The following is a 15,197-nucleotide window of genomic DNA, read 5'->3' as shown; positions in this document are numbered from 1 at the left end:
TTGCACTCGACCTGGGACCAGATCTTGCCCTTCGTTACACATGCCTACAACACAACTGTGCAAGCCTCCACTCGCATTAGCCCATTTTGGGCCCTTTACGGAAGGGACCCGCGCTTACCCCCAGAAGTGGCAGTCTCGCAACCAATCACACGACTCCACTCTAATGCAGTGTCCTGGTGGTCCCACCTGCAAGAACTCCAGCCCCTCCGCAAAGCCATCACGAGCAACCTGCACCAAGCACAGCTACGCCAAAAACGACAACACGATGTAGGCCGCGCCGACCATCAATACCACGTCGGCAACAAAGTCCTCATCTATTTCCCCATCCGTCATCGTGGCCTCAGCGAGTCGCTCATGCACCGATGGATCGGTCCCTTCGAAGTTCAAAAGCAAATACGCAACACTACATATCTACTCTGTCACGCCTCCAACAACCGCTCTACCTTTGCCCACCAGTCTCGCATGAAGCCCTTCCATCAACTACCATTGCCCCCGCCCACGTGCATGCCCACGCCCACACCCACGCCCACGCCCATGTCATCCCCCCACCTAGAACCGCCGTCCATGCCCTGTCACGATCTGACCGCACAATAACTTTTTTTTACAAGGGGGAACTGTGGCGGACACATGGACCACACCCAAATTAGGCCACCTAAATTAGGCCCCTACCGCCACATGGACCACACCCAAATTAGGCCCCTACCAAGCCCCATAATTAGAAGAGCTAATTAGAGCGGGAGAACACCCTCCATGCTAAGAGTAGTCTATAAAATGTAACTTAGAACATAATGGAATGGAGGCTATTCTTGGGAGCATTTCACATCTTGAGCATTTCACAATATATATATATATATATATATATATGGAACAAATCTCTATTTTGATGCCATATATGTATATGGAGCAAATTTTGGTTGTTTTTTCACAAGGGTTGCTTTTAGCAACGGATTATGTCTACATACAAAGGTCCAGGTAGTGATTATATTTCTACCTAGGGCAAAATATAGTATCACATTTAATGCTTTTAATGGGGGGTTCATGCCACAAATTCCGCTCTTTGATCTGTGATATAGATCCTTTTAGGTTATGTTTCAAATCTTAGCACTTGGTGATGATATTGTGAGGTTACATCTTTTGTATACATCTTACCATTGCTACCTTGGATAGAATGACAAGGGCTCACAAGAGATGTAGTGATGTCCTCAATTTATGTTGTCATAAAAAATGGGAATCACATGGATTTCATAGGATTTCATGCCAACACTGAATTTGGATATGCATTTGATGGCTCGTTGTTTTCCATTACTTCAAGATATATGCGACAAGGCCTGAACCATCATTGGATATATATAGTACACAATATTTGATTGAGAAAGAAGAATTGGTGCATGGAAAAAAACTAACAAGAAGTTGTGTCGTGTCTTGAATGGGTTTGATCACATAATTGAGAGGAAAGTAAATCATTATTAAAGGAATTGCTTGTTTCTTCTCCATTGTTACATTTAACAAAGAAAGAAAAAAAATTTGAGACCTTAGTTCAATCATTTGTTTTTTGTTAGGGTTTGTTAAAGTGGGCGGAAGTAGGCGATACACAATCTCAAACATTGTTCAAGTTTGATTCCACCAAATTATGGTTTCACTACATAGTGTCACTTTCATGGCTCTCATCCAAAGCACAAAAAAACCAAAACGTGAACAAGTTTGATGCAAGGCTATATTTGAAAATTTTGCAACATAGTTTGCATTCTCAATTGCTATTTGGATCCAACATGTTCATTTGGAGTGTGATAATTGGAACCTTCCGTTAGGTTCAACCCTCAAGAGGAGAGGGATGAAGTTAGGCACATGTTTCTTTTGTATTGTTCAATTGGAAGACAATATACAATTGATTCGTTCAACGCCGTGTTCCACAAGCTATTTGGAAATATTTATAGAAAATATCTCAATTATTGTCTTCTTACCTAATATTGCCTATTGATCTTTTAAAGCCAATATGTACAAAATGGACAGAAGGATGAGATGGAAATCATGTATTCCAATTTCTAAGGTTGGAGTGTGATAATTGAAACCTTCCTTTAGGTCAATCCTCAAGGGGAGAGGGTTGAAATAAGGAAAATGTTTCTTTTGTATTGTTCAATTGGAAGACGATAAACAATTTGTTCATTCAACACCTTATTCCACAAGCTATTTGGAAATATTTATAAAAAAATACCTCAAGTTTTGTCTTCTTATCTAATGTTGCTTATGGCTCTTTAGCCAATATGTGCAAAATGGACAAAAGGGTGAGATAGAAATCACATGGTCTAATCATTAAGGTATTTGGTTGCAATAGAATTGGAATATGCGCAATTCTTTCACATTTGATGTAGACATGAAATAAAAGTGTACATTGCAAAGTTGAAAGGTATACTTATGTGGCAACTATGGATGCATAAAACGTGTAAAGACTTTTTCATCTTGTGCGTACTAAACATTTTTTATGGTACTAGGGAATGTCCCTCTCCTTGTGTAGGGAGGGCAACGATACTATAATGATGGTTCTTACATACAATTAAATTAATTACTTGTGTGAGAAAGATATTAGATTAGATTAGATAGACATGTAGCATCCATAAAGAGGCTAATATTTTTTATTTTATTTTTTTCCAAACAAGATATCCTTCCATTAGTTTTAAAAAGCATATCTAATATTGACTTATAGGGAAGTGAGATGGGGTATATCCATTGGGGGATCTCTAAACAAATTTCTATACAATAAAGACACAGAGAGCCCAATATTGATTTATAAGGAGGTGAGATGAGGTATATCCATTTGGGTATCTATAAACAAATGTCAATACAATAAAAACACAAGACAAATGGTTTTGAGCACTAAATATAATAATTATATTGTTAATGTTATTCAACACAATGAGTGGGTTTTCAATCATAGTATATATTGTCTTTCTTAATCAATTTGATTGGATGAGTAATGAGTCACCTACCAATATAATATAATCTAACCAACCTAAATTAATTGAAATGTTTAAACATGCACATTCATGGACAACTTAATGCTAGCCACATATTCAAAAAATCAAAGATATGTCTTTGACATGAGGGGCTCGTTTTCTTATATATGATGCACTTGGAATCATACTACAAGATAACATTATTGGTTCTCAAATCTCAAGCTTGAAAGGAAGACTCCATGAACATGGACGCAATAATGTGTTTTCTTGGTTCTTTCATTCTAATAGTTTCACTACTAGGTAAGCTCCTTGGTATTCTTTGTGTGTGCATGTCGTGTATGTGGTTTGCACATACGTGCACACACAACTTCTTTGGTGGATATATGTGAGGCATGGATGTTCGACTAATACTTAACCTTGTCTATATACAGAGGGTCAAACTGATGCCAATACATACAACGCGTTGTTTGCATTCGGGGACTCATATGCAGACACAGGAAATCGCGATAAGTTTGATTCGACACTTAACCTTGTAGGGGAGGCAAATAATGCACCTTGGCGAATACCTTATGGTCAAACTTGGCCAGGCATTCCGTTTGGGAGATTCTCTAATGGAAGGGTTTTCACGGATTTTTATGGTAGTACCTTCAAAAATCTCTTCAAATTGATCGTTTTTAGACTTTGTATTTACTTATTGAATCTTTCCATATGCATGCATGAAAAGGTGTTATAATGTCGAATTGCCTTAGCGATTCTCATTTGCAATCATTAGTAAGCAACACTTGTCTACATGAGTTTTTCTTTAAGTTTCTTGTCTTTGGTTGGTGAAGACAAGAAACCGAAACTATTAAACCATCAACAACATATATAAACTTCGTAGAAAACATATGTGGGATTAAAAAATGGATGGTCATCATATCCAAATGCCTAAATCTTATTATCACAACCTCAAACTTTATATGTATATCTAATGCCTAAAATTTATGGTGTGCTGCCATAGAGCTTATAAAGCATGAATTGTAAAAATCTTCTCATGATGATTGATGTGGGAATCATCCTTATTAGATTGTGAAATATTAGACGTGGGCACAACCAATTTTGGGAGAGATCATGCATTCCCCTGTCAAGGGTTTTGCTCTAGGTTGTAGTTAGAGCTTCGAAGGTCTAATGTTCAGAGGTTAAAATATTCTCCTCATTGAGTTTTGCCCCAAGTCAATAAACAAAAAGAGTCTTAACAATTTCAAGTGTGAAGATTACACATCTTGTATAGAGTTACCAGAGAACAAAGGTATCAAATGGTTTTAGTAGTAGAGATCGATATCGTATGCTAGGACAAATAAATAGTGTAGGTTTCAATTGCTAGATATCTTTGAAAAGACTTGAGACATTTCAATATTGAGGTGCAACAATGAATTCAAGACATGCTCAAATTTCAGAAAAAGATCAAGAGAAATATGGACATATATGTAAAGGTTAGAAATTGAAAAGAGATGGAAAAAATATGTCTTCAAAGGTAATAAATAAGTCATTTTATAATTAAGGGAAAATAACAATTTAACTATATTTTTTAATTGTCTATTGGTGTAATGCAGCTTCCCATCTTAAAGTGAAACCCCCTGTTCCATATAGCCTTCTAAACTCATCGAAAAACAACAATACAATGGGCATCAATTTTGCGTATGGAGGAAGTGGGGTTTTGTCCTCATTATATCCCACATATCCTAATGTTACCGCACAAATCCAAGAGCTACGCTATCTAGTTAACAATGGAGTGGTGTCAAAGAAGCTCATAGCATCATCCATATGTGTCCTTGTGATTGCTGGCAATGACTATACAATATTTCTCGCTACAAATCCAACCAATCAAGTGAGTAGATGTGTTCATATTATACAATTATTTTTAAATCTTTATTGATAGAAGATGTTGGATTGAATGGGTATTATAGAGAAGGAGATATTACACTTAACAATGTGCTTTCAAATTATTGTGGTATGGTTGACTTGAAAGAAAATAAAATTACTCATTTATGTCTTGCATCAAGACTACATCTCACCATATTGCCCCATTATATAGATTGTTTCGGCTTCCCATGGATGTATCTAGCTATCCTTTTAAGCCATTTTTCTTTACGCTTCCTTCTTTTTTGAGACCTCGTGTGTGTTTGTGAAATTGCCTTTGTGGATGTGCCTTTGCCAAGGCTAATGCATGTGTGGGACTCCAACAAAAATCCATTATATCTAATAAAACTCTTCTTAGAAAATATGGAGGAACAACACATATAACACGACAAGTGTACAATTTGGCCACAATTGTTATAAACAAGGCTCATGTTATCCATCATTTCGGATTCCACGCCTATCTTCCAAAAGAAACCTTGCAACATCGATTTACTTCTTCATAATACCAAAAATCATTATTGATTGTTTCGTTCAATTTACTTGCTTATATGTGTTGCTTAAAGATCCTCCCAAAACCTTAGAGAGATAATAATAATAAATGTAACAAAGAGAGTTTATATTACACAACTTTATATTGGTTTATTCTTAACATTTTCACAGGTAAGCACATTTATTCCAAAGTTAATCAATGGAATTGGTGCAAATCTAGAGGCATTGTATGAATTGGGATTCAGATCCATAGTTGTGTCAAATCTAGAACCAACAGGCTGTCTTCCATCTGTTACATCGTCAAATAATTATACGGAGTGCAATGACACATTAAACAATGCGATCAGTGTTCCCCACAATCAACAACTTGATGCCAAGTTAACAACTCTACGAGAGAAATATACTCTTGCCAAGTTCAAAGCAATAGATTTCTATTCAGCATTTAATGTTGCCAAAGGTAACCTAAGTCCCTCAATTTAATTCAATTTAATTTTGTGAGAGGTATGAAAGGGTACCACAAGTTCCTCGATTTGTTTACTTATGGATTTATTTATGTACTAATTGTGTGTGTGTGTGATAGATACATATCCACTTAGACCATGTTGCCAAGGTATTAATGGGGGCTTATGTGGAAGTGTCAATAGCAACGGGGCACCTCTGTACACCGTGTGTCCCTTGCCTCAAAGGGCCTTGTTTTGGGACGGTTCGCATCCTACTGATAGTGGGTGGAAAACAATATCTCGTATATTATTCAATTGAAGTTGAAGTGGAGGGGAAAAGGTGTGAAGGAGTTGTTTGTATTATTAAAGTTCTCACGAAGACGTGCGTTGTATATACCATAATACCAATTCACTCAATAATGCACGAGAATTTTTCTATTAAAATGAACCTTTTCTCGTAACGTAAAGCACATAGTATTGTGTGTGTATGCACGTTTCTGTAAGCGGGCATGCATACACACAAAACAATTTTGATGCCACTAAAAGTTCATTGTTTTAAATGGGATATTTCTTATATTGAACTTTCTTCTCGTGTTTGAAAGTCAAGTATGTGTCTGAAAATAATGAAGCAACTTTTCAAAAGGGTTAACGCAAATGTCGGATCCTTGAGTGAATACTCATTTTAACGCAAGTTTCAATATCATTAAATTGAAACAAAAGTTGCATATCAAAGTCATCTTTCAATTATTTCTAAGTTAGCCATCTTAGTTAATGCATGAATATAATCACACCATAATTTGCTTTGATCATTTTAGGTGAAGTACTTAGTTTAGTCCATATTCATGTTAGATATGAAGAGAGCCATGGTATGTACTATGACTCACTAGACTTATTTGTATATTTCAAAATCCTTCACGAAAATCATGACATTCAAGTTATTGGTTTGTTAACTATGGCGAAAAGGTTTGCGACTAAATCTCACCGATCAGGTGATTGGTTCATTCACAAGTCTTAAAAAAGTTTAAAACTTTCTTGAACCATTCAAAATATTATATATTAACAAGCTTAATTGTGCTCTCTAACTTGTATTTAACTTTTTTGATATCTAGGCCTAGAAGACCAAACTAGATATTTAACTCGTGTAGTGGCCAAGGTGGCATGGGATGTTTTGATTAGGCCAAAAAGTCAGGGAGGGTTGGCTCTAATAGATCCCTTGATACAATCTCAAGCTCTCTTGACAAAGTTTGTAGTCAGAGGATTGTTGCCAGGGACAAAGGCATGGAAGGGTATGTTGCTTAATTAGCTAATGCAATTATCTCCCAAGACGGGAGGAAACTGGTTGTCGTCTTTGAAATGGATGTTCTTGACAGATATTCAGACACCGAGACGGAATCTAACATCCAATAGATTTCTACTAGGGATCGTCAGAGCATGGGATGCAATCAAGATTTTTTTACACAAGGACATGCCTAACACATGGGATGGTTGGATGAATCAACCGCTTTTGGCTAATTCTCTTGCTCAGGATTCTACTGGAAATGTATTGGGCCTTAGACCTCGTCTTGCATGGGGAAAATTAGACAATGGGCTAGTAGCATCAATAGGATCCTGGATTCATTTTCAGCAGATGCCAGAAGTGGATCGCCTTAAGCAGTTACACTCGATATATGGGGCGTGTCGTGACTTGAGAATAGGAGAGAGAAAACTAAGATGACAATAGAAGGTAGAGGGAGAGAGAGAGAGAGAGAGAGAGAGAGAGAGAGAACACTAGAAATGGAAAGAGAGTTTATATTATAAGAGAGCAAGGATTACAAAGAGTAGGCTAAGGGGCTACAAACTGGTGTTGAACCGAATGAGTTGTGATGAATGAATAGACACCTATTTATAGGTCCTCATGGAGTATTCTAGAATGTTCTAGAATATTTTAGATATTTATGATATTTAATATAATCATGGAATATCCTAGAATGTTCTAGAATACTCTAAATATCTTGTAATAACTAATAATACATTTATTATAACTATACATCATATATGTTAGTATAATGGTTAAAGGTCTAACATATAGACCAAGAAATACGAGTCGGAAGGCAAGATTTCGGACTTGGTTTATGAGGATATTTGTTGTGAAACGTAGCAATCAGTTCGGAGGCATTAGCAAGATTCTCAAGAGGTTCCCATGTTCAATCATTAGGTGTATAACCTAACCAGTCAACCAAATAATACAGTTTGTTGCGAACGATCTTGGAGTCGAGAATGGTAGCAACTTCATATTCAGAGCCATCCGAAACTTCGATTAGAGGTGGGGGAGATGTAAGACGGCCTGGAATAGAGTTGGTTGTGTACGACTCCAAAAGTGAAACATGGAAGACCGGGTGAAGATGCATATGAGGGGGAAGATCAAGGCGAAATGCCACATCATTGATCTTACCAGATATCACATATGGGCAAAAACGTTGATAATCCAATTTGCAACAAGGTCGGGTTGTTTTAATGCGACCTTGTAAAAGCCATACTTGATCTCCCACTTGAAACGTAGTCGATGAATCACGTCGATGACGGTCGGCAACCTTCTTTTGAGTGTTTTGAGCATCACATAAATGGTGCAAAAGGATATCTTGAACTTCTTGGAGTCAGGTGAGCCGATCTTCAGCAGTCGGGTTTGTCGGGAGTTCAGGATATTCAAGCATAGTCCAACAAGGATGGTACCCAATGTTTGCAAAAAATGGGGAATATCCAGTAGAAGAATGTTCTGAGTTGTTGTAAGCAAATTCCGCCAAATGTAATAGATCAACCCAATCATCTTGTTGATAGTTGACAAAAAAACGAAGATATTGTTCTACTGTTTGGTTGGTGCGCTCACTCTGTCCGTTAGTTTCTGGATGGTAGCTAGAAGAGAGTTTGCAAGAAGTATGTAAGAGTTTGAACATGTGCCGCCAAAATTTTGAGATGAACTGGGGACCCCGATCACTAATAATATCATCAAGAAGACCATGATGCCGAAACACATCTCGCATGAGTAACTCAATTGTCTCTTGGCTCGTAATGGCCTTTGTGCAGGGAAGAAAATGTGCCATCTTGGTAAAACGATCTACTATCGTGAGAATAGAATCAAAACCCTTGGAAGGTGGTAGATCCGTAATGAAGTCCAATGAAATAGATTTCCATGGACTCTCAGGAATAGGCATTGGTTGTAATAAGCCATATGGATGATGTCGAGGTTTTTTGGATCGTATAACAAAATGGCGAAGTCTTGGGCGAATTCAGAATATCTTGGGCGAATATCTTGGGCAAATTCATCAGTCTCAATATGCTCCCGAATGGAGTCTAGAATACTTGAATCCTCGGGTGTGTCTATAGCATGAAAAGCCATTAGTCGTAGACAGTCAGGACCCAAGAGGATTTGCTTCTAACTTTCAAATGCGGCCTCTCCTGGTTAAAGTTCCATATATGAACGCCGAGATAAAGCATCTGCTTTGCCTTGTTGCGTCCCAGGATGATATAGAATTACGAAATCAAAACGAGTTAAAAACTGCGCTCAACGAGCTTGTCAATGACTCAAGACTCGAGCACTTTGGAAGTACGTTAGATTTTTGTGATCATTATAGACAATGATTTGTTGAGACGAACCCTCCAAAAAATGACACCATTGTTGAAAAGAATCCACAATGGCAAGAAGCTCTTTGTCATGAATCTTATAGTTGATTTCTACAGCTTCGAATTTCCGTGAATGAAAAGCCACAGGGTGCAGTTGGCCATCATTGCTAATCTGGGATAATACGCTTCCTAGTGCAAAGTCGAATGCATCAGTTTCTAGTATAAAGCGCTTCAATGGATCAACATGCATCAAAATTGGTGCGGATGTAAATGCTTGCTTTAATCCTTCAAATGAAGAGTTTGCATTTATACTCCACATAAATGGTTGATTCTTCTATGTCAGTTGAGTGAGGGGCAATACGATCTTTGAATAATCTTTGATGAACTTGCAATAAAAGTTTGCGAACCCTAAAAAACATTGTACATCTCGCACAGACTATGGTGTTTGCCAATCCAAAATTGTTTGAACCTTTGCTGGATCCATAGAGATGCCATGTGAAGAGACTATGTACCCCAAAAATTCCACTTGACGTTGGTCAAAACTGCACTTCTCCAATTTTGCATAGAGACCATATTCACGCAACCGTTGCAAAGCTTGTCGAATGTGTATATCATGATCCTCTTGAGTTTTTGAGTAGATCAAGATATCATCTAGGTAAATTATGATGAAAATATCGAGGAAATCTCGAAAAATGTCATTCGCCATATGTTGGAAAACTGTTGGTGCATTCGTGAGACCAAATGGCATCATTGTATACTCAAAATGGCCATAATGAGTACGAAAAGTAGTCTTCCATCCATCCTCAGGACGAATTCGAACAAGATTGTAAGCACCTCGAAGATCTAACTTTGTGAAATACTTAGCTCCATTGAGGCGTTCCAAAAGGCTCGAAATCAATGGTAGAGCATATCGGTTTCGAATAGTTACTTTATTCAATCCTCGATAATCCACGACCAGACGAAGCGAACCATCTTTCTTCTTAACGAAAAATATGGGTGCGTCAGCAGGAGATCTTGAATGCTGGATAAACCCATTCGCCAAGTTCTCATCGATATATTCTCGAAGAACCTCTAACTCCGTGGTTGAAAGGTTATAAATTGGCCCCTATGGAGGCTCTTTTCCGGGCTACAAATCAATCGGGCAATCATATGGTCGATGCTCTGGTAATCTATTGGCCTTCACCTTATCAAAAACATTGGAGAATTCTATATATTTCTTCGGTAGTTGGACCGCCGATTCTTGTGAGCTCGATGTGGGAGTTGCTAAAACTGCAAACACCAACATGTCTTCCTTCCGTCCTTCCTCACGTAATTGATGTATAGAGATTGTCGAAATTTTTTGGAATGCCATATCCTTTGTTGGAGTTTTAAGGGCTCAGACTGTATTGTGACCTCTTCAATGGTTCTTTTTCTCCAATCGATAGTTGGGTTATGTAGCTCAAACCATGGAAGACCAAGAACTAGGGAGACTTGCTCTGAACTACAAATGATGTTGAATGAGATGACACTAGCCAAATTGCCTAGGACTACATGAATTGGTTCAGACTCTTCAACTATATCACTTGATGCTATGGGGCGTCCATCAATGACTCCGACTGACATTGGGCTTGGGAGCTTATGCAACTGAATATTATGCATTACAGCAAACTCACGATCCATGAAACAAGAGTTGGCTCCAGAGTCTAAGAGGGCAGAAGCTGGGACTCGATGGCACCTAGATGTGTTAAGCTCAACTTGTGCAGAGAAAACTCGACTAACGTGACCGGATGAAATGGAACCACAACTAGGGACAGGCGTTACATGCCTAGGGCTGTCCAACCAAATGGCTCCGATTTTGGCCGGACTTACTCGTTTAACACATCATCTAATTGGCTCAAGACATCAAATGTATTTTTAAGACAGGGACTACTAGGCCTACTTGGGTTACGAGAAGGCGGGGCAGAAATTGAGATGGGATTGTCATGAGCACTTACTTGGTTAACTTGTCGTCGTGGTTTATGTGGACAATTCACAGTAATATGCCCTGGACCACCATAATAGAGGCATAGACGATTCGCTCGCTATCGTTGCTTTTCAGCATCCGATAATGGTCCTCGATGTCGTGTTGTCTCGATTTCCATTGGAGTAGGGCCTTCCACCACACTTGACTTTGATACTTGGGGTGGCGTTGCAACCACCGAAGCATATGTTTCTGTTTGTCGGAAGCGTAACATTTCTTGGCGCTCAAAACACTGCTCAAATAAGCGATTGTCACATCGCACGGCCCAGCTTATTGCTTCAGTAAGAGATTTTGGATCATCATGGAAGGTAAGAAGTAAATCCTTCACATCATTGCGCAGACCTTGACGAAATTGGTCCATTAAGGCCACCTCGTCCCATGGAATATCACATGCTAGAAGGCAAAAATCTACAGCATAAGCGGAAGCTTGACGATCTCCTTGTCGTAATCGCCGAATTTTGTTTATTGCAGTCCTCATACTATAAGTGTCTCCATATGTTTCTGTTTGTCGGAAGCGTAACATTTCTTGGCGCTCAAAACACTGCTCAAATAAGCGATTGTCACATCGCACGGCCCGGCTTATTGCTTCAGTAAGAGATTTTGGATCATCATGGAAGGTAAGAAGTAAATCCTTCACATCATTGCGCAGACCTTGACGAAATTGGTCCATTACGGCCACCTCGTCCCATGGAATATCACATGCTAGAAGGCAAAAATCTACAACATAAGCGGAAGCTTGACGATCTCCTTGTCGTAATCGCCGAATTTTGTTTATTGCAGTCCTCATACTATAAGTGTCTCCAAAGTTGGCTTGGAACTCATTAATAAACCCTTCAAAATCTTCTAATAATGGTGAGTGCTTCTCTAGGAGTGGTGCAAACCACGCTAATGCGGTACCCGTTAACAAGGTACCAACTAGATCCACACGAGCAACATCAGTTGGGTAACGGCTAGGATGCAATTTAATCAAAAGTCGTACCTGATTTAAAAATCCACAAAATTGAGACCTTGTACCATCAAACTTGGCCGGCAGACTAATCTTGGGTTCCTTCGGCGAGGTTTGAACTTCCGCCGCTTGTCATTGCAATAGAGTAGTCTCCCATTGATGCACCCGTTGAGATAATTCTTCATATTGTTGTACTTTCTCAACACTTACTTGTTGTAGGTCTCCCAACAATCTTTGATTTTCATGCTCTAGTGCCACGAATTTGGTTGTTAGCATTTCGAGCTCAGAGAGAACACGCATATATTCTTGCTTGCTGACGGACTCCATAGTTGCGATAGAAAATTGCTAGATTTGCTTGAATAAGCTTAAGATAAGAAGAAGAAGTTGGAGAAGAAGAAAAGAGATAGATTTGGTTCGAACTGTCGTGACTTGAGAATAGGAAAGAGAAAAATAAGATATCAATAGAAGGTAGAGGGAGAGAGAGAGAGAAAGAACACTAGAAATGGAAAGAGAGTTCATATTATAAGAGAGCAAGGATTACAAAGAGTAGGCTAAGGGGCTACAAACTGGTGTTGAACCGAATGAGTTGTGATGAATGAATAGACACCTATTTATAGGTCCTTATGGAGTATTCTAGAATGTTCTAGAATATTTTAGATATTTATGATATTTAATATAATCATGGAATATCCTAGAATGTTCTGGAATACTCTAGATATCTTGTAATAACTAATAATACATTTATTATAACTATACATCATATATGTTAGTATAATGGTTAAGGTCTAACATATAGCCCAAGACGTCTTGGGCTCCAATCCTTGTAAGACCAAAATGTATGTCGTCATGACAGGGCGAAGACAATGACAATGGATATTTCAGCAGCCTTCTCTCAGGCCTCATCATGACTTCAGCTAATGCAAGAGCATATGTGGTTTGGTTGCCTGACGAATGGCATGATGCTCTTTGTTAAAGGAATTTCTACATATGAGTGTATTTTTTATTTCCATATTCAACAAGATAAATTGCAACCTTATACACCCTCTGATAATTTGCTGCAAAACCTACTTGTTGTTCCAGTTAGGGTGATTGCCAAAACTGGTAAGAAATGGCTCTTGGATCCACAACCGTCAATAGCCCATTTGTCGGATATGCATGCACGACAGCTAATTAATAGGCTAATGTGGACCCAGGGGGATGGTCTTGGACTAGTCCCATGATGGATCCAATGCAAAAAAATTTGTTCTTTCAATATACTGTGAAATTTGGAAGAACCTTACTCATGTCTAAGAATATTCCAACTCCTACGGCTCAAAAGCACTGGAATAAGTGGGATGTATCAAGCAATCACTTGAAGGCTTATTGGAAATGGATTTGGTCTTTTAGGGGACCAACAAAATACACTCTCTTTAGATGGCTTTTACTACATGCAACACTACCAGTAGGTTAGTCTTTGAAAGGAAACGTGGCACCCATTCTTAGACAATGTAGTTATTGTGGTGACTTGCAAGAAACTACCAAGCATGCTCTCTTGTCTTATTCAATAGCCCAACAGGTATAGAATAAAGTTCTTTCTTTATTCCTAACAATTAATGTAGGTTGCCTATTCTCCTGGGGATCAACGGTATGGGGGGTTCTCCATTCCAATCTCTTATTGTATGAGGCAGATGATGCTCTAGAGGCTAAGACAGTCGTCAACAGGCATCTAATATCTGTCTCCCCTTTTCAGCAACCTCGAAAGCAAATGCATGCAGCCCATGTATGGAAAACATTATCCATGGTTACATTATGGACCTTATGGAAGTGTCGATGTAAAAGACGATATGATTCTATAATTCCCCTTCTCTCAGATATATTGCTAGAATTATGGACAACTTATTGGCGGTAGTGCGTGGGCAATATGACAATATGTCGGGCCCTTTAGAGGTTGTTCTTAAGAAAAGGAAAAAATTACTGCAGTTATGGAGAAAGTTGCCTCTATTCATAGTCCTATCTAGAAATATCATCATCCCTGGCCCTTCCCCTAATTATCCTTTTTGTATATAACACTCTCTAATTGTACAGTTTGTAGCCTTACAGCATTTTTTCTTAATACTAATGAAGGAAATCTTTATGGAAAAAAAAAAGACCAAACTAGATATTACACCTTAAAATGTTGTCTCGTCATTGAGAATAAACCTAAATAAATGTAACTAAATAAAAAAGTAAATAAAATAAAACACAACATTAAAACCTCATTATCAAGATTCAATACATGTAAAATTCTCAAGTCGGATAGATTGAAATTTCTATCTCCACACAATCTCTAGCATAGTGAGAGAAGAAATCTGCATTGCATTTCTAAGAAAGCCCTAAAAAAGCATACCCACAGACCTTCATCTTGAGAGTCCTAGTACTTAAGAATATATATAGCCTTCTTTCTGTTGACTAACCCTTATTCTATATATTGAGCTTAAAACAAACATTGTTCCTTCAAAACATGCAAATGCTAATAGAAACACTCCTTTCTATGATAAGAAAATCCATGTTTCCTTGTTTTTTTATATAGAATACCATTTGAAAAAGATCGAGCTTATCTTGTGCACCGCATAGCTCCAAAGAAATGTCTAGCAAAGAATGTGTTTGCAACTATCTCTAAAACATTTTGTAAGGTTGGTTTGTGCGCAATAGGTTGTTAAGACCAATGTTTTTAACCCATCAATCATATCCAATGTTTACATTGTCCACAAATGTGAGGGTAGTTGGCACTTGCTCAAACAGTACACCTAACAAATCCATCATTGAACAAACTCCCAATTTGGAACATGAAATTACATCCTTGATGACTTAAAACAATTCTCTCATCTTAACTCTCTTTCTATTTCCAACAATATTAA

The 15,197-nt window shown here is 38.2% G+C and overlaps 1 protein-coding gene across 1 annotated transcript; it reads left to right on the top strand.

Annotated features, from left to right (window-relative positions):
* The first annotated feature begins 3,083 nt into the window (after positions 1–3,083).
* LOC147868463 (GDSL esterase/lipase At5g03610-like) lies at positions 3,084–6,240 on the top strand. The gene is made up of 5 exons (XM_087319504.1): positions 3,084–3,251; positions 3,383–3,589; positions 4,544–4,818; positions 5,511–5,796; positions 5,920–6,240. Exons 1-5 carry the CDS (start codon positions 3,191–3,193, stop codon positions 6,096–6,098), a joined length of 1,008 nt encoding a protein of 335 aa, XP_087175630.1. The 5' UTR covers positions 3,084–3,190; the 3' UTR covers positions 6,099–6,240.
* Positions 6,241–15,197: the final 8,957 nt, after the last annotated feature.

This window comes from Azolla caroliniana, unplaced genomic scaffold, assembly GCF_043228905.1.
Source record: "Azolla caroliniana isolate FFs.n. ecotype wild unplaced genomic scaffold, voAzoCaro1.0.p SCAF_1, whole genome shotgun sequence".
Taxonomy (NCBI): Eukaryota; Viridiplantae; Streptophyta; class Polypodiopsida; order Salviniales; family Salviniaceae; genus Azolla; species Azolla caroliniana.
Note: the sequence above shows the minus strand (reverse complement) of the source record. Positions and strands in the feature narration are given on the sequence as shown.